This window comes from Urocampus carinirostris, chromosome 4, assembly GCF_059441175.1.
Source record: "Urocampus carinirostris isolate Australia breed hairy pipefish chromosome 4, RoL_Ucar_1.0, whole genome shotgun sequence".
NCBI classification, from domain to species: Eukaryota; Metazoa; Chordata; class Actinopteri; order Syngnathiformes; family Syngnathidae; genus Urocampus; species Urocampus carinirostris.
This window is the reverse complement of record NC_142352.1, coordinates 207,174-227,126: the sequence shown is the minus strand read 5'-3', so window position 1 is coordinate 227,126 and position 19,953 is coordinate 207,174. Positions and strand designations below refer to the sequence as shown.

Below are 19,953 nucleotides of genomic sequence, written 5' to 3'. Positions count from 1 at the left end.
AACAACCTGGACCCCACGCTTTAACCAATCATTGGCCACCAGCTCGATTTGGATTTTATTCAATTGCTCAACTTTTTTCCTTTTTTGTGTTTTTTTTGTTCGTTTTGTCCTGTGGTGAAGGGCCCTCTCCCCCTGGGAGGTGTGAGAATTCTCCCACCGCGGTCTGCTGCGTGTCATAAGACAAGACTAAAGTGGAGAGAGCGAGGGGACTGGGGATCCTCTCTTCTCTATCTCTACTCCCTAAGAGACAGCCAGGCAAAGAAAGGGGGGCGGGAGACTGAAAGTTATAGGGTCACTAAATGTGAGAGGGTGCGGAAGTAAAGCTACTGAGTGGAAGAAAGAGGAGATCGGAAGGATGACGGAACAGAGTGCGAGGTATTGCACAGAGTGAATCAAGGAAGCAAGGTTTTGGCTGCTCTGAGGAGGGTATAAGTATGGATGCTAAGAGGGGACCAAATGAGAGTCTGATTGTGCCAACGGTGTTGAATGGTGCAGAGACTCAGAGCCTAAACGCAGATTTGAGAAGGAAATGAAATGTTTTTGAGATGAAGTGTTTGAGGAGTATGTTGGGAATCACAAGATTGGATCGATCGGGAAATGAAATTGTCAGAGACAGAACTGGAGTAGACGTGGAACTGAGCAAGAGCGTGGATAAGAGAGTACTCGGTTGGTTTGGACACATGGAGAGGATGGATGAGGAGCCAATGTTGAAGAGGAGAAGTCAATGGAAGGAGACGGAGAGGAAGGCCACCATTGACGTGGATGGATGGTGTTATGAGGTCTAAATCTAGTGGAAGCTAGAGCTCTTGTTGGTGATAGAAATGAGTGGAGAGGTGTTGTGAAAGGATAGTGGGGTGTTTGGACGCGTTCTAAGGGATGGGCAGGGCACCCGTATGATGCGGCAAGGGTAAACCAGCGAAAGCTGTGAGGCCCTGCTGTTGAACAGTGTGTTTCGTCACCCTGACCCGAGTGACAGGGCTCCTTTCTGGTGTCCCGATTCATCTGGAGGGACAAAAGCATGACGGAGTCGGGTGCCCAACTTGTTTGGGCAATTGGGTTGGCCATGGTCCAAAATGTTGTGTGTTTTCTCATCTCATTAGCTACGCCGCTTATCCTCAGTAGGGTCGCGGGGGTGCCCATCCCAGCAATCGGGGGTGCCCATCCCAGCAATCATCGGGCAGTGGGCAGGGTACACCCTGAACTGGTTGCCAGCCAATCGCAGGGCACGCAGGGACAAACAACTCACTCGCTCATTCACACCTATGGACAATTTGGAGCGGCCAATTCACCTGACATGCATGTTTTTGGAACGTGGGAGGAAACCGGAGTGCCCGGAGGAAACCGACGCAAGCACGGGGAGAACATACAAACTCCGCACAGGAAGTCTGGAGCTGGATTTGAACCCACGCAGGAGGTTCCCAAGACATGAACTGTGCCGCAGACGCGCTAACCACTGCGCCGCCGTGCTGCCCGTTGTGTGTTTTTTCCCTTTTACTTTATTTTCTTTGTCATTGCATGCGTTTGTCTTGCTGTCGGTCACCCCTCTTGAAAGATGGGACAAGGGTAGATAGTGGTTTCTAGCGCTGATGGTAAAGTGTGATTTATGTGTGAATTTTTTTAAACACACTGAGCAGGCAAACAGTTGAGGAGGTATCGTAGTTCATTAGATAGATAGATAGATAGATACTTTATTCATCCCGCAGGGAAATTCTAATTAATGTTATTCATTGTTTCATATAACCAATCAAATAAAGCATACATTTGAATAAATATAAAATAAAACGGAGAACAATAAACATGTTTATTCAGTGGCAGTCGAGTTTTTTAAATGTAAATACAAACTGAGTACGAAGAGTCATTACTCTTATTCCTAAAATTTCATACAATCCTTAAAAAAGGATACAAGCTGCAACACTAGTACATTTAAAAAAACATTTACAAGAACAACACTATAAACTAGGTTTATGGCTATCACTGTCATCTATAGTGCACAAATGAGTTCATTCAGTGGTAGCTGTGTTTCTTCATATGTATATGCAAACTATGAGCTCACATCAATTCTCGATTCTCCTGAGCACATTTGTGATCCTGAGCTTCGACCCGACTAGAGAATCTTTGATCGCAAAGTGAGCAGGAAAAAGGTTTCTCACCAGTGTGGATTTTCGAGTGTCTTTTTAAGCTCCCTTTTTGGCTGAATTTATGACCACAAACTGAGCAGGCAAAAGGTTTTTCACCAGTGTGAGTTCTTGTGTGGCTTTTTAACAGCTCTCTCCGGCTGAATTGTTGACCACATACTGAGCAGCCAAAATGTTTTTCACCCGTGTGGGTTCTTTTGTGTACTTTAACGTTTGATTTATGGGTGAATTTTTTACCACAAACTGAACAGGAAAAATGTTTTTCACCTTTGTGGGTACTCGTGTGGCTTTTCAAATTTCCTTGTTGGCTGAATTTCTGACCACAAATGGAGCAGGAAAAAGGTTTTTCGCCAGTGTGGATTCTCGTGTGGCTTTCTAACTGTGATTTCTGGATGAATTTATGACCGCAAAATGAGCAGGCAAAGGGTTTCTCACCCGTGTGGGTTCTCGTGTGGATGTTAAAGTTTGATTTACGGCTGAATTTCTGGCCACAAACAGAGCAGGCAAAGGGTTTTTCACCCGTGTGGACAGCGACATGGCGTTTCAGATTGTGCATGTATGAAAAGGTTTTTCCGCACTGCGAACATTTGTGATACGCGTTATCGCCTTCGGACTGTTTGTCCCCGTCGCTGTTTGCAGAGCGGGACGTGTCTTCATCATCTGTTGTCCCGGAGCTTCTGCTTAGGGACACCTTCCCCTTGTTCTCTTTAAGTTGATCTTCCACAGTTAAATGGGCAGCAGTCACGGGAAATTCTCTCAAATCTTCCTCCTTTTTGACATGATCAGGCTCCAAATCCTCCTTTTCTTCTTTCACGTAGTCAGGCTCCAAATCGTCCTCCTTTTTGACGCGATCAGGCTCCAAATCCTTCTTTTCTTCTTTAATGTGATCAGGCTCCAAATCCTGGTACTCTTTTTTGAAGCGATCAGACTCCAAATCTTCTTTTTTGACGCCAGACAACTTTGTCTCCTGTTGCCAAGGACCAAGCTGCTCTTCACTGACATCTGCAGGAGAAAGAACACACATCGTTTTGGAAAATCTACACAGATATGTACTCTTGAGAGGGTCTGGCTGCTTATTAGGATGACTCAACTGTGTTCAGAAGTGTCACTTCCCACTTGTTGACATCACATTCCACTTTGTGGTTAGCAGAAACACGATGACTACGGCACGCCCGCCTTTTCCTCATTTATTTCCAATAGAGTACACGTACACAAACACGAAAGGGGAGCGCAGCTAAGAACCAAATGGAGTGAACCATTTAAAGGCAGCGGAGTACTTCAGACGCTTCAAATAAGTGCAGCGTATGGAACAATCAGGACATTTTATGTTAACATACATCGTTTTTTAATGATGATAACGGTTTCTCTGTGATTTCCTCCTTACTCCCTACAAAGAGTCAAGATTGACAATGGCTTCAAACTATTTTCTGCTTGAAATTGATGACTCCAAACATATCAAATCCAACTTTATAGCATTACAGCTCAATTCTACATTCACAAGCGCAAAGTAGAAAAATCCATTTTGGCGCTTTTCAAAGAAAAACAATACATTTTGTCCGTAACGTTTTCCCACAAGCAGAAGGCCCTTCAAACTGATCGTATTTGGAAACTATTGGCTTATTTTTGTGCAACTCGTACGATTTCTCCTCTGGCACATTTATCGTTATTTTCTCATACTGTAATTTGGCATGCAAAAAAAATCAGGGAGTGCACCATCTCGTGGATTCATGTGCTAATATACTCCAACTCTTTCTTAGTTTAGCCCAATCTGTTAGTCATCTCCAGAGTGAGTAAATCCGAAGACATCAAAATTCAATTTGTGTTTCAAACATATCACTTTCATATGAAATCCGTACGTTTCAAAAACCTACAGGGATTTGAACAAGAGTGCCATCCTACAATTCATAAAAGGTACATTTAAATGACCAAAATGGCCTTGAAACAAGGTTCCTTTTTATTTCAAGGCTGACTGAGCAAATCCAGTGACGTGAAAATTCAATTTGGGTTTGAATGTATAACGAGAATATTGAAACACCCCTGCTTCATCTGTTGGTTGGATCCCTTAAGCACAAGGCTTGTATGGGGCAGCATCTTCTACAGTGTGTCTTGGGTAAGTACAGTCCGGTGGCGCCCATCCCTCTCCAGGACAACATATGTTTCCACTTGTTCTCGAATCGGGGACCTTTCGCGTGATAGGCCAATATGCTAACCGCTGCACGACCTCGTGAAATCGCTTCATTCAGAAGCAGGTGAAATGGTCCGCCAAAAAGAAACGGACCGGCTCCAAGAACTTAAGAAGGAATATTATTTTCAAATAAAAATGAATCAGCACTTTATTGTATCTGCCTATTCCACTTGTTGCATAATCACAAAGTAACACAGAATAATTCATCATACACTATCTGTTATTCTCCATACACGCTTTAAATCTATATTTTTAACATATGTTGGCCTGGAGAGGGATGGGCACCACCAGGCTGTACTTTCCCAAGACACACATACAGAAAAACGGTGCACCTCCCTCCCGGGTGCATAAGGGATCCAACCGACCAACCAACATTATTTTGCGCCCCATCGTTTTATTGCATGTACCAAGCATGTTATGCATTTTCGGTCCACATGATGGCGTAGTCGAGCTCATGAATCATCTTGAGGTGTGTGAAGCATTTCCCTCCAGGGCTTCATTGCTATGTGGGGCTTCATTTGGCCATCGCTACCAAAGATGTGTCAACAACGAAAGTGACCAACCTGCTCTGTTCAACGCAACTCGTAACTGCTTGCTAATGCTAACTTGCTTTAGGGGTCGATGTTGTCGCTCAGACTCTCCTTGCGCTTCCCGAAGCTCCTCTTTCCCGTTCTTGCGCATTTCAGCCACCTTTTAAGCTCACCCTTGACTTTTTAACAGCTTAAATGTAGCTTTTCCACACGGCTATAGTAGAACGCTAGGTAGCCAAAAGCAACGTCACGATGACCCGGAAAATGAAAAAGGTGGGCGGAGCTCTTACGACACAACTTCCGGCTTACAAAAAAAAAGTTCACCGGAGCCGTTTTCTTTTTCTGCAGTACACTGATAATGAATGGATAGCGCTATCCACGGATGGACTGCAAATGTGTTGGGATCCCTGGCCAATAGGATTTTGAAATAGCATGCAGATCCCAGGCGAGATGACTCCAAAGACTTTAACAAAGTCACCAAGTGACAGAGGAACGTTGTATTCTGCAATGAACTCTTCATATGAGTAAAGGCGACTGTTCCTGCTAATAGCTGGGAAACTATAATCATATTCTTGTCTAACCACTGTTGAATAAAAAGAGATTTGTGTTGAAATACAATTTATGGCTCGTTCCATAATAATTAATAATAATGATTTCCTTTGTATTGTCATTCTTTGTAACAATGTACACAGAACGAAATGTCGATACACCTGACCCGTTGTAGCGAGCCGATGCAGCCGCAGCCAACAGAGGGCGCCGCCAACAAAGGAAGGGCTGGCGGTGAAAGGATGGCATCTATATTGTGATCAATACTGTAAAAACAAGGTCAGAAGAATCATACGCATCCCAGTTTGGACAATTTATGGAAGGGAATGGTGTCCCATAGAGACTCAGGATTATCTATCAGGTGTAAAACCCAATACATTTTAAATGAACAATTTAAACTTCTAGAATCCATCAATTGTCATCCTCCCTTTGCGCAACTGTTAGCAATAACAGATTTTTGGTTGTAGCGAGTTGTATTTTTCCGTCCAAAATTGCAGGCATCTTGTCGATTCACGCCAAAAACAGAGATTGAGAGGCATACGTTAACCGAGAAATCCCGACTCTACCTCTGAGGGAGCCGCTGCTGCCTTCATTTCCTCTTTGTTTTTTCACCCATCGAATTGAAGTTCAAAGCAGTTCATTTCCTCCGTCCTCGGTTATTGTAACCCCAAAGTAAACAAGAGCAAATTTTACAGAACTAACATAGATCAAAGTATATAATTAAATATATTAGTTGATTCTCAATATATATTTTTCATGTTCTGGTGCGCTTTTAAATTGTATTCAAAATATATATATTGTTCTTTGGCGGGGCTTGGAAGGGATTAGCGGATTTACATTCAACATGCGTCTCTTTAAGAAACTACTCCCTGAACAAATGAAACTCGTAAGTTGAGGTACCACTGTATTCCTACTTAAGAAAAAAAATGACAACTTCAGCACATGTGACTTCTCTTAGAATTGATTTGTTCTTCTTTCATTTCAGTAACAAGGTTGCTGTCAAGTAAAAAGACAAAAGGATTATTGAAACGCTTAAAAATAAGGGCTGATGGGAAAAGATCAAGCTAGGTTTGGGTCCTCTTGAAAATTTTTGAGCAATGAACACAACGATTACATCTCAACAACAAAATCAATCAACAAATGAACTGATGACATTTGAAATCGTTAATCAATTGTAAATGTATAAAGTTGTTCAAATGCATTCGGTCAAACATAAATTTCAATCTCCAAAGAGGGTCACAAACTCACAATTCAAATATGCTCACGATGAAATCCACATAAGAAGTCGTCTTTAAATACAGGTCAAAAATAAGGACATTGCAGAGTCATTTCATATCAAATACATCTTGTAAATAGATCATCTTGATGAAGTCCAAGCATCCATCCATTATCTGCGCCGCTGCTTCTCACTAGGGCCACGGGTGTACTGGAGCCCATCTCAACGGATTAAGTCAACTCATAAAATCATCATATTGAATGTGACATGTGTCTGCAAGAGATGCTTCAAATTTTTCTGAAGTCAATAGTAGAACATACTGAAGAGATCATGTAGTTATTATTGTTGTTATTCATCAATCTTTTTATAAATACTACATGTCTTTGTTCAATAAAAGTATCCTTTCTGCAACACACGCGCATTAGAAAAAATAATTTGGAAACTGGCACAATAACTGACGTCAAGAGTACGCAAATGTGTTCATTCGGTGGTAGCTGGGATTTATTTAAAATCGCAATTAAATTCCCTCCTCACCAGCACATTTGTGATCCTGAGCTTTCGCCCGACTTGAAATTTTATGGCCGCATAACGAACAAGGCACGTTCTTCCCGTCAGCGTGGGTTCCCGTATGATATTTTAAGTGATATTTACGTCTGAATGTTTTACCGCAAACAGAGCAGGCAAAAGGTTTCTCACCAGTGTGGGTTCTAGTGTGGATTTTTAAGGTACCTCTCTGGGTAAATTCTTGACCACAAACTGAGCAGGCAAAAGGTTTCTCTCCAGTGTGGGTTGTCATGTGGCTTTTCAAAGTTCCTTTGTGGCTAAATTTCTGACCACAAACCGAGCAGGCAAAAGGTCTTTCTCGGGTGTGGGTTCTTGCGTGGCTTTCCAAATGTCCTTTTTGGCTGAATTTTTGACCACAAACAGAGCACGCAAAAGGTTTTTCCCCTGCGTGGATCCTTGTGTGTTTTTTTAAGCTCCCCCTCTCTGTGAAATTTTTACCGCAAACTGAACAGGCAAAAGGTTTTTCGCCAGTGTGGGTTCTTATGTGGCTTTTCAGATGTCCTTTTTGGCTGAGTCTCAGACCACAAAATGAGCATACAAAAGGTGTTTCACCCGTGTGGGTTTTTGTGTGGTTTTTCAGACTTCCTTTTTGGCTGAATTTCTGACCACAAACAGAGCAAGAAAAGGGTTTTTCACCTGTGTGAACTATCATATGTGACTCCAAATAACATTTGTACCGAAAGCGTTTCCCGCACTGCGAACATTTGTGATGCGCGTTATCGCCTTCCGACGGTTTGTCGCCATCGTTGGGTGCAGAGTCGGAGGTGTCGCCGTCATCCGTTGTGGTGGAGATTCTGCTCGGAGACACCTTCTCCCTGTTCTCTCCATATTGATCTTCGGGGGTTGAACGGGCCCCGGTCACCGGAAATGCCCTCGAATCGTCCTCCTCTTTGACGTCAACACGCTCCAAAACTTCCTTCTCCTTTTTCACATCAACCATCTGTAAAAAATCGTCTTCCTCCTCAACAGGTTCCTTGTCTTCTTTTTCCTCTTTAACGGGGTCAGGCTCTAAATCGTCCTCCTTTTTGACGTGGTCGGCCTCCAAATCCTCTTTTTTGATGCCAGGAAATGTGGTTTCTCGTTGCAAAGGAAGAAGATTCTCTTCACTGATGTCTGCAGGACACAAGACAGACATGAATGTGTAGAACCTCTATTCACACACAATATCTTTTTTTACAGCAAACGCGTCGCTACAAAAATCCTTTAGGCGGGTCTGCTCTGCAAAAAAAAAAGAAAAAATCAAATGAAGACATACTTCTCAAAAACACACGTTTCCCTAAAAGCATTTTTATTCCATGTTTCTCCCGGAGGACCAAGTGCATTGTCAAGTACACTTTGTTGATATCAATGACAACGAAGACCACTCAATGTTTTTATTCAACAGGCATGACCGGAATCAATCCGAGTAAAGCTGCACAAACAAAAATAATTCTAAATATGATGATGTCCCTGCGTGGGTTCAAATCCAGCTCCAGACTTCCTGTGCGGAGTTTGTATGTTCTCCCCGTGCTTGCGTGGGTTTCCTCCGGGCACTCCGGTTTCCTCCCACATTCCAAAGACATGCATTTCAGGTGAATTGGCCGGTCCAAATTGTCCCTAGGTGTGGATGAGGGGGTGAGTTGTCTGTCTCCGTGTGCCCTGCGATTGGCTGGCAACCAGTTCAGGGTGTCCCCTACCCACTGATTGCTGGGATGGGCTCCAGCACCCCAGCGACCCTACTGAGGATAAGCGGTGTAGCTAATGAGATGAGATGATGATGTCCCTATTTAGTGTCTACATGATTTGGTTTTGCCGGGACATTTCATTTGGAGAATTGTTTTAAAACCAATATATTGTGACATTTTTAAAGATGATATGTACAAAAGACTGAAAAGTAAGTCTCCTTGGCAAGAATGATTTACAGGTTCTCTCATTCCAAACGATGACATCAAGGGAGAATTACAATTTCTTACAATAGTTGATTTCAAATCAATCGGCTTGAAAAATCCTGAACGTATATGGAACATCATTCCCTTTCACGACTCCTCTTACGAACGAGAGGTTCCGGATGATCGTTCGGAAGTTGAATTTGTTGGTAAGTTGCTCCGGTGCTCTATTTTGTATGTTTAAGGTTTATAGGACTATGTTTAAGGCCTGTACAAGTAACCTGTATTGTTTTGTACTCAAAAATAAGCATTTCAAAAAATAATAATATGCTCTATAAAGATATATCAAATTAAGTTTAACTTACTTCTGGAAGATGGGCTTCAAGAGGTCATCCTCCGTGTGAGAGAATGGCCGAAAAAAAGCAATCGAACCTTTTCCTCAACCGCATCAAGCTTTCTTATTCCACTTTCCTTTCGAAAGAAACGGCTCGTCTCTTCTTTACACTAACCGTATTATAATAGTTTCCCAGGTCTTTCATCTTTACTCCAATAAAGAATCAAGATTGAAACTGGCTTCAAACAATTTCGTGCTTGGAATATCAGTCACAAACACATCAAATAACCTTTATGGTCAATCTCATTATAGCTCAATTGTACATTCACAGGTGCAAAGGAGAAAAATATTTTCTTGCTTTTCAATGTCAAGTAAAACATGAGGTCCATAATTGTTTCACAAAGCAAAAACATTTTATGGAACTTGTCTATTTCAATGTAGCCATTTTTTTTTTTTGTCATTTGAATTGTTTGGAAAAAAAAAAAGCTTCAACAGGTCTGAGCAATCCCGCAACGTCCGTGAATAATAACGGTGAGCAACATCAATGGAAATCCTAAGCAAAGATGTCTAAAACCAGACATCAAATCGCGTTACATTTGGCTGAATTTCCGGCAATGCCGAAGGACTTTTTCACGTTTCGATCAATATGCTAATGTGCGTTTGGAAAGCTTGCTCGGCCCACACACTTTTACGTGAGATTTGCATTTTTGAAATAGTACATTTTGTAACACAATAAGAAAAAACGATTCGGTCGCTTGCACAATACAGAACACTCACATTTTGTTTGACGAAGTACAGCGTTGCCATTAAGATCGACTCGATATCGCTAGCGTCCCGAAAGACGTATTTACATTTTAGCAGCAAATATCTCATCGATGTCTTGTTTTCTTTAAAGACTGAATCGATTGAACCGAGTGAAGGTCGCCAGACTTGACTTTCGAGGAAGCGAATGGATTCTTAAATGCTACTGGAAGTATGAAAAGGCAGTACAAGCGCAGAGACAATTTAGGAAGGAGTTCGACAAAGAACCGCCAAGACGAGTCACCGTCACCGGAATTAGAGATAGGTTTGAAGCTGACGGAAGTTAAGAAGAAGCGTTTGGGAAGACCACGTAGATCAGGGGTGGCCAACCCGGTCCTCAAGAGCCACATGTCTTGGAGGTTTCTCTGCTCCAAGACAGGCGATGCCAATTCTCAGCTTGTTAGCAAGCTTTGTGAGAGCTTGATAAGGATCCAGGTGATTGAGATCACCAGGAGTAGAGCAGAAAAATTCCAAACACGTGCAGGACATGTGGCTCTCCAGGACCGAGTTGGCCACTGGAGCGGCAGTAGCTCAGGAGGTAGAGCGATCGTTTTAGGATTAAGGGATCCCAGTTCGAATCCCGGCTTGTCCGTGTTACATGTCGAAGTGTTCTTGGGTAAGACACTGAACCCCCAATACCCCCAATAAGCAGGTTAGCGCCTTGCATGGCTGCACAGATCACGGCCGCTATTGGGAAATGTGAAGCACAATGTAAAGCGCTTTGGGAAGTCATTGACTTGAAAAGCGCTATAGAAATGCAGATCATTTCATTTCATTTCATTTCACCCGTGACGTAGATGGACAAGCCCCACAAAAGAAAGATTACTGGAAATCAAAAAGCCAAGTACAAAGGCCAATGTGAGGTAGGCGTTCTAAAATCATGGCATCATAAAACCTCACTAATGGAGAAGTTACACTCCAAGAAGGCCATGCTCCTAAATAATAATAATAATAATAATTCCTTTGTATTGTCATTCTTTGTAACAATGTACACAGAACGAAATGTCGATACACCTGACCCGTTGTAGCGGGGCGATGCAGCCGCAGCCAATGGTCTGCATTTCAAGTCACTGAAGACTTCCCAAAGCGCTTTCCGTTGTGCTTCACACTTACCCATTCACACACACTCACACACCAATAGCGGCCATGCAAGGCACCGACCTGCTTATTGGGGGCATTAGGGATTGGGTGTCTTGCCCAAGGACACTTAATGATGATGCTAAAGCAGGGGTCGCCAACCCCGTGCCCGTGGGCACCCTGACGCCCGTTGCGACGTGATCACGTGCCCGCTGTATAAAAAAACATTCAGTGAACAGTAAGACGCTAAAATCCCCTCCCAACAACCAAAAACACATCATACACACACACACACACAATTTAAAACCAAAGAATTGATCATTGAAATAAAAAATGATTCTGGCAACACTTCAGAGGGTCATCAACACAGGCCAGAGAATCCTCGGTTGCCCTCTACCCAGTCAGGAGGACATTGCCTGCTCTCGCTACCTCAGCAGAGCAGAAAACATCACCGAGGACTTTTCTCACCCCGGCCACCGCCTCTTTGACCCGCTGCCTTCCGGCAGGCGCTACAGGTTACACAAAACAATGACAATAAAGGTATATTCTATTCTGTTCTAAAAAGAAAAATAAACCGACTCAGAGACAGTTTCTTCCCCAGGGCCATTAGCACCCTTAACACACACCGCACAGAAAACTGAAACTCTTGCAAACACACTAGCTCATACAGATGTCAAATTGTATTCATGCTTATGCTCACTTCGCACAATGTTGACTATTTTTGCACTTAAAGCATATTGCACTAATACGATCCCAAAATTGTACGTAACATCCTACATGCCCACATTTCTTGTGTAAATATTGTTTCAATGATAACCTTATCTTCTTTGTTCCTTTATCTTCATTATTTTCCTTTATCCTCAATGTGATACTGGAGTGCCACGTCCAATTTCGTTGTTACAATATGTCCAACCCATTTTGTGACAATGACAATAGAGGGATATTCTATTCTATGTTACTAGAAGCTGATGATAGCTGGCAAATAGCTAGCCAGTGGCCAAGTTTTCATCTCCAACAATAGAAAGAGAATGAGCTAGTGACCTGCCCACTGCAACTCGCTAGGTGGTTTACAAAATACTCTTCCAATTTGCTTAGATACTTGACTATATAATGCTATAGGATTAGTTTCATTTCTGCTTTTTATTTTTCTAGATACTTGTTTGTAAAGTTGATATTCTTATCCGTTATCGTGATCTTACTGCTCTAACAAAAGAAATGTCCCTATAGAGGGACGAATGGAGAATGATCGCATCTTATATAAGCAAATCCTGCAAGCTAGTAGCCAGATTTAGATAGTGAGAGCTGGAATTGACATCAACTCAATGAACTCCACTTCCTAGCAGCCCTATCGAGAATAATAAGTGGGAAATAATGGCAAATAGAGTCAATGGACTTGGGGAGTGGAAAATAGGATGAATAGTAAAGTGACCGACCTGCTCCTTTCGACGCAACGTGTAGCCGCTTGCTAATGCTAACTTGCTTGAGCCGTCCATGTTGTCGCTCGGTCTTTTCTTGAAGTTTCTCTTGGAAATGTCCTTTCCCTCTCGAGCACATACTGGCCACATTTGAGAAAAAAAACCCACAGTTAACTCTTTCACGGAGTTAAATGGAGCTTTTCCAACGCGTTTGGAGTCAAACGTAGCCGAAAAGAGGCTGAGAATGACTCGGAAGGACAAAGGAGGTGGGCGGAGCATATACAAAAGACTTTTCATTCTATATAAACCGCCTTCATTATGATTATTATTTGGGCATAAAAAGACCAGAGCAGCTGCTCCTGTTTTCCCCAAAATCAATAATATCGGTATGTTTCTATTTTTCAGATGACATGAATCGACTCAAAGCCAGTTGTTCTGCTACTGCTCATGCGTGGCCGGTTGTGGGATGTGCAACCATTCGGTTGCTTTACTTCTTCAGACAGCCCATCATGCTGAATGTGGCCTGTCTGTTGTTCCGCCTGTTCTTTCATGCACTGAAACTGAACAGAAGTGGCATAAGCCAAGAACTGTCAGAGACCAGAAACGGAGACAGGACCCACTTGCGTTTGTTTTACTCAGCTTTATTTAGAAGGAGGAAAGGGCTTGAACCCACGATCCGGGGATCGTCGGTCACGGGTAGCAGATCGCTCGGAACGCGGAAGTGGCACTTCCGTGGCGAGCGAAGGCAGTGTCGAGAGCGGGAGACAACAGGTCGATGGCCGGTACCGGGGAGCAAAGATCAAACTCAAGTTCTGTAAATGGGTTAGGAGCCGGGAATCGGACGGGAATCGGAACAGGAGATAGTCAGGGTCGAAAGGCTTGCCTAGCGTGAGCTGAGGTTCGCAGACAGACTGACCACGGGTGACGGGAAGGCGGGGTTTAAAAAGAGACAGGTAGCCAATCAGCGTCCGAGGAAGTTGGGGCCAAAGGAGCAGACTCGGGTACCTCGCATCAGTAATCATGACAAGAACCATGCTTTGTATCACTAAAAAAATTTAACCATTTCCTCCCTTGCACCTGACCATTACAGTGTAGTTTATTGGTTTCTTTTTACCAACAAGGGAGTAAAGCCAGGTCCTGTGGATGCCATGGCCGTGAAGAAGGCCAAGACAGGTGCTACCTCGACAAGTGGAATTAGGTCTGTCATGTCAAATTCAAAAGTGAGCTCGTAAGAATTCAACATGGCTACGACAATGTCATTCCAGATCTGCACTACTAGTGGTGAGCTTTCAGCCCCCTCAACCCTCAGTCCTGGATCTGCTTATACTGAGATGAATGTGGATTCGCTTCCACTGATCTGCACAATGACCATCTCATCTGACCAACCACTTGTGGACTCCATTTTTGGGAAAGTACAAGCTGGCAGTGTCCTGTCATATCAACATCCACCACCTTTAACTGGCAGTCATGTGCCTCCATTTCCAAGAGTGCCACTGTAAGGGTACCATTTAGCACCAACAGATTGTTCATATGTGACAAGAAACGAAGAACAGATGCACCTCATTTCACCGTCTGCGACTTTGCTGCAGCCTACCTTATGGAGGAGGAAACGGGGTGCAACACCCGAGTGGCATTCCCTCAGGAAAGCAAGAGTAACTGCGTCACCTCAGGGAGGTCAGTCTTGTTTCTCCAAGCAAAGCAGAAAACCTGGCAGTAAGACTCATCCGAGGAACACGACAAAGTGAAGACATGAATAGGGGTCTGCAAATGGAATCAAGTGCCTTAAAGGATTACGCCGTTTTAAAATATGTGAACTTAACCACGTGTGGGCTAGTGGTTCATCCAGATGCACCGTGGTTGGGTGCGTCACCTGATGGGCTGGTATATGACCCTAACGAGCGACCACCCTTAGGTACTCCTCTAAATGAAATGCCCAAATATACAAAGTTACATGGATTGCAAGTACCTCAAAATTGATCATGGTGTGCATAAGCTGAAAGAAAGCCATTGCCATTATTGGCAAGTCCAGGGGCAGATGAGGATGACAGGACTTGAATGGTGTGACTTTGTTATCTTTGCCAATGAAGACATTCTTGTGCATCGCATTCACAGACAATACTGTGTTGCATTGTATGAAACAAAAAGTTGATTTGTTTTTCTTCCACGCATATACAGTATGTCAAAATAACTTTCAATGGGCAAATCAGTTGACGTGGAGCAAATTTCAATGCGATACATTGATTAAAGAGAAACTCAAAAAGCTGCAAAAGGAGCCATGTGTATAATTTATAAAAAACAGTTGCTGCATGCTGTCATAAAAAGATGCTTCATAAAATACACCAAAATAATACTGCAAAAAAAGAAAAAGAAAACGGCTTCGGTGAGCTTTTTTTGTGAACCGGAAGTTGTGTGGTGAGAGCTCCGCCCACCTTTTTCTTTTTCTGGGTCACCCTGACGTTGTTTTTGGCTACTTAGCGTTCCACTATAGCCGTGTATAAAAGCTACATTTAAGCTGTTAAAAATCAAGGGTGAGCTTAAAAGGTGGCTGAAATGCGCGAGAACGAGAAAGAGGAGCTTCGGGAAGCGCAAGGAGAGTCTGAGCGACAACATCGACCCCTAAAGCAAGTTAGCATTAGCAAGCAGCTACGAGTTGCGTTGAACAGAGCAGGTTGGTCTCTTTCGTTGTTGACACATCTTTGGTAGCGATGGCCAAATGAAGCCCCACATAGCAATGAAGCCCTGGAGGGAAATGCTTCACACACCTCAAGATGATTCATGAGCTCGACTACGCCATCATGTGGACCGAAAATGCATAACATGCTTGGTACATGCAATAAAACGATGGGGCGCAAAATAATGTTGGTTGGTCGGTTGGATCCCTTATGCACCCGGGAGGGAGGTGCACCGTTTTTCTGTATGTGTGTCTTGGGAAAGTACAGCCTGGTGCTGCCCATCACTCTCCAGGCCAACATATGTTAAAAATATATATTTAAAGAGTGTATGGGGAGTAACAGAGTAATGGTGTATGATGAATTATTCTGCGTTACGTTGTGACTATGCAACAAGTGGAATAGGCAGATACAATAAAGTGCTGATTCATTTTTGTTTGAAAATAATCGTCCTTCTCAAGTTATTGGAGCCGGTCCGTTTCTTTTTGGCGGATCATTTCACTTGCTTCTGACTAAAGTGATTTCATGAGGTCGTGCAGCGGTTAGCATGTTCACGCGAAAGGTGCCCGATTCGAGACCGGGTAGAAACATAGGTTGTCCAGGAGAGGAATGGGCGCCACCAAACTGTACTTGCCCAAGACACACTGTAGGAGATGCTGCCTCTACAAGCCTTGTGCTTAAGGGATCCAACCAACAGATGAAGCAGGGGTGTTTCAATATTCTCGTTATACATTCAAACCCAAATTGAATTTTCACGTCACTGGATTTGCTCACTCCGCCTTGTTGTTTCAAGGCCATTTTGGTCATTTAAATGTTCCTTTTATGAATTGTAGGATGGCACTCTTGTTCAAATCCCTGTAGGTTTTTGAAACGTACGGATTTCATATGAAAGTGATACGTTTGAAACACAAATTGAATTTGGATGTCGTCGGATTTACACAGTCACTCTGGAGATGACTAACAGATTGGGCTAAACTAAAAAAGAGTTGGAGTATATTAGCACATGAATCCACAAGATGGCGCACTCCCTGATTTTTTTTTTCCTTCCATGCCAAATTATAAGAAATCAATAATAAACGTGCCAGAGGAGAAATTGTACGAGTTGCACAAAAATAAGCCAATAGTTTTCAAATATGATCAGTTTGAAGGGCTTTCTGCTTGTGGGAAAGCGTTACAGACAAAACGTATTGTTTTAATTTGAAAAGCGCTAAAATGGATTTTTCAACTTTGCGCTTGTGAATACAGAAATGAACTCTAATGCTATAAAGTTGGATTTGATATGTTTGGAGTCATCAATTTCAAGCAGAAAATAGTTTGAAGCCATTGTCAATCTTGACTCTTTGTAGGAGTAAGGAGGAAATCACGGAGAAACCGTTATCATCATTAAAAAAACGATGTATGTTAACATAAAATGTCCTGATTTTTCCTTACGCCGTATTTCTTTGGAGCGTCTGAAGTACTCCGCTGCCTTTAAATGGTTCAGTCCATTTGGTTCTTAGCTGCGCTCCCTTTTCGTGTTTGTGTACTCTATTGGAAATAAATGAGGAAAAGGCGAGCGTGCCGTAGTCATCGTGTTTCTGCTAACCACAAAGTGGAATGTGATGTCAACAAGTGGAAAGTGACACTTCTGAACACGGTTGAGTCATCCTAATAAGCAGCCAGACCCTCTCAAAAGTACACATTTGTGTAGATTTTCCAAAACGATGTGTGTTCTTTCTCCTGCAGATGTCAGTGAAGAGCAGCTTGGTCCTTGGCAACAGGAGACAAAGTTGTCTGGCGTCAAAAAAGAAGATTTGGAGTCTGATCGCTTCAAAAAAGAGTACCAGGATTTGGAGCCTGATCACATTAAAGAAGAAAAGAAGGATTTGGAGCCTGATCGCGTCAAAAAGGAGGACAATTTGGAGCCTGACTACGTGAAAGAAGAAAAGGAGGATTTGGAGCCTGATCATGTCAAAAAGGAGGAAGATTTGAGAGAATTTCCCGTGACTGCTACCCACTTAACTGTGGAAGATCAACTTGAAGAGAACAAGGGGAAGGTGTCCCCAAGCAGAAGCTCCGGGACAACAGATGATGAAGACACGTCCGACTCTGCAAACAGCGACGGCGACAAACAGTCGGAAGGCGATAACGCGTATCACAAATGTTCGCAGTGCGGAAAAAAGTTTTCATACATGCAAAATCTGAAACGCCATGTCGCTGTCCACACGGGTGAAAAACCCTTTGCCTGCTCTGTTTGTGGTCAAAAATTCAGCCGTAAATCAAACTTCAAAATCCACACGAGAACCCACACGGGTGAGAAACCCTTTGCCTGCTCATTTTGCGGTCATAAATTCATCCAGAAATCACACTTAGAAAGCCACACGAGAATCCACACTGGTGAAAAACCTTTTTCCTGCTCCATTTGTGGTCAGAAATTCAACCAACAAGGAAGTTTGAAATGCCACATGAGTACCCACACAGGTGAAAAACACTTTGCCTGCTCAGTTTGTGGTCAACAATTCAGCCGGAGAGAACTGTTAAAAAGCCACACAAGAACTCACACTGGTGAAAAACCTTTTGCCTGCTCAGTTTGTGGTCATAAATTCAGCCAAAAAGGAAGCTTAAAAAGACACTCAAAAATCCACACTGGTGGGAAACCTTTTACTTGTTCAGTTTGCGGTTTAATATTCTCTAGTCGAGTCAAAGTTCAAGATCACAAGTGTGCTATTGAGAATAGCAGTCATCACTCTGCTTGATATGAGCTCAGTTTGTATTTACATTTTAAAAAAAATAACTACCACTGAATGAACACATTTGTGTACTCTTGACGTACATGTCTTCTATTTCATTTTTGTGCCAAATTAATAAGAAAGTGTTCAAATGAACGTGTGTTGCAGCCTGTATGCCTTTAATGAACGATGATATGAAGTATATATAACGGTAATGATGACTAATAACAGCAATACTACAATATCTCCACCATTGATTTTTCTTCTGAAGTATTTTTCCAGCATTTCTTGCGTACACGTCTCAGTATATATATTACTGTTTTGTGAGTTGACTTCACCAAGAGGATCAAGATTGATTTTAAATTTGAATGCGTTGAAAAGAATCTACAATGTACTTATTTTTTTACCTGGAATCAAAGCGTGATGACTTTTTATGTGGATTTCTTTCAATTGACAGTTTTTGAACCTCTTTGTTTTCAACCGAATGCGATTCAAAAACTTTACACATTGACATTTGACCAATAATAAAGATAAAATGAGTTCATTTGTTGATTTATTTCATTTGTAAAGTGTTCAACTATTTCAGGGGACCCAAGCCAAACGGGATCTTCACCCATTAGCCTTTGCTTTTGGGTTTCAATAAGCTCTTTGTGTTTTTACTTGACTGCAACCTTGTGGATGAAATGACAGGAGGACAAATACAGTGGCAACATCATTTTAAGATTTCTTCTTGGCTCTTTGGATCACTAGTAGACCAACATTTTCAGAGCGAAGGCTCCGGACTGGAACATAGGGCTAAATAAAATCTGAAAGATATGGGGGAGCAAGTCCAGCCATGATTTTGTAGAATACCAACAGCACCTTCAAATCATATCTTAAACTAACAGGGAGCCAATGCAGGTTAGCTTAAATCAGGCTCACGTGATCAAGATTTTGTGTTTTAGTTAAAAGCCTCCCTGCAGAATTCTGTACCAGCTGTAGGTTCTCTATGTTATACTTCAGGAGACCGGAGAGTAGGGCATTACGAGTTATCGAGACGGGAGGCAACAAACGCATGGATTATAATCTCCACATCAGACAGGAACAGCATAGGGGGGATTTTAGCATTGTTGCAAAGATGGATAATAACTGTTCTAGTAATATTCATAACGTGTGTGTGGAAGGACAGATGTGGCACCTACATTTTTGACTGAGTCACTCTGGGTGATTTTACATTTGTCAATGTTCAGGGCAGTTTTTGAGAACAAGTCACGGGATTCAGATGGGCCAATAACTAACATTTCGGTCTTTTCAGAGTTAATGCGCAAGGAGTTCGGTGACAACCACGGAAACAAATACGGAAGCTTTGAAGTCAGTCCTTATGTGTGCACGCCAACAGTGTGAGTTGTGACCAAAAAAAGTTCCTGTCTGAATGTTTATACCGCCTGTTATTTTGTTATTAAATTGGCGACGAGACTTCATCGGCGACTGAGTGCATCGTTGAAAACCACGAGGGGCATTACAATATATCTTAAAAACTTGGAGGTACCAAATTCTTCTTCTATGTGATTTCAATACTGGAAAATGACCAATTCAATGATCTGATTTTTACAAACAAATTCTGCTGAACTGGAAATGACTTTATATGCACAACTACTCACCACACTCCTGTAACGGCTATGTATTACACAGGAACAAGTCATTATTTTTAAGAAGAACATGTGGTCATTAGTACACCTGATGGATGATAATGGTGGAATATTAATGTCTAATTATTTTAAAAGAAAATGGGACTTTGATCCATCCAAATCCGGATTCAACAAATTGAAAAAGCCATCCCAAAGCAATGTGTGAAGTTATATCTTATACACTGTTTTATTGCACTTATACTCAAAAATACTTGTCCTAAGTTTGAACTCAGCCTTGAGT

General features: G+C 42.4%; 2 protein-coding genes across 2 annotated transcripts; one reads left to right on the top strand and one right to left on the bottom strand.

The window, feature by feature from the left end:
- Positions 1 to 1,787: 1,787 nt before the first annotated feature.
- LOC148366576 (uncharacterized) lies at positions 1,788 to 13,108 on the bottom strand. Its single transcript, XM_088333315.1, has 3 exons — positions 12,687 to 13,108; positions 7,135 to 8,289; positions 1,788 to 3,137 (listed from the first exon to the last, which is right to left on the bottom strand). The coding sequence occupies exons 1-3, from the start codon at positions 12,805 to 12,807 to the stop codon at positions 2,050 to 2,052; spliced, it is 2,364 nt and encodes a 787-aa protein (XP_088189441.1). The 5' UTR covers positions 12,808 to 13,108; the 3' UTR covers positions 1,788 to 2,049.
- Positions 13,109 to 15,107: 1,999 nt separating this feature from the next.
- LOC148366575 (uncharacterized) lies at positions 15,108 to 18,569 on the top strand. The gene is made up of 2 exons (XM_088333370.1): positions 15,108 to 15,336; positions 17,063 to 18,569. Exons 1-2 carry the CDS (start codon positions 15,219 to 15,221, stop codon positions 18,070 to 18,072), a joined length of 1,128 nt encoding a protein of 375 aa, XP_088189496.1. The 5' UTR covers positions 15,108 to 15,218; the 3' UTR covers positions 18,073 to 18,569.
- The last annotated feature ends 1,384 nt before the right edge of the window (positions 18,570 to 19,953 follow it).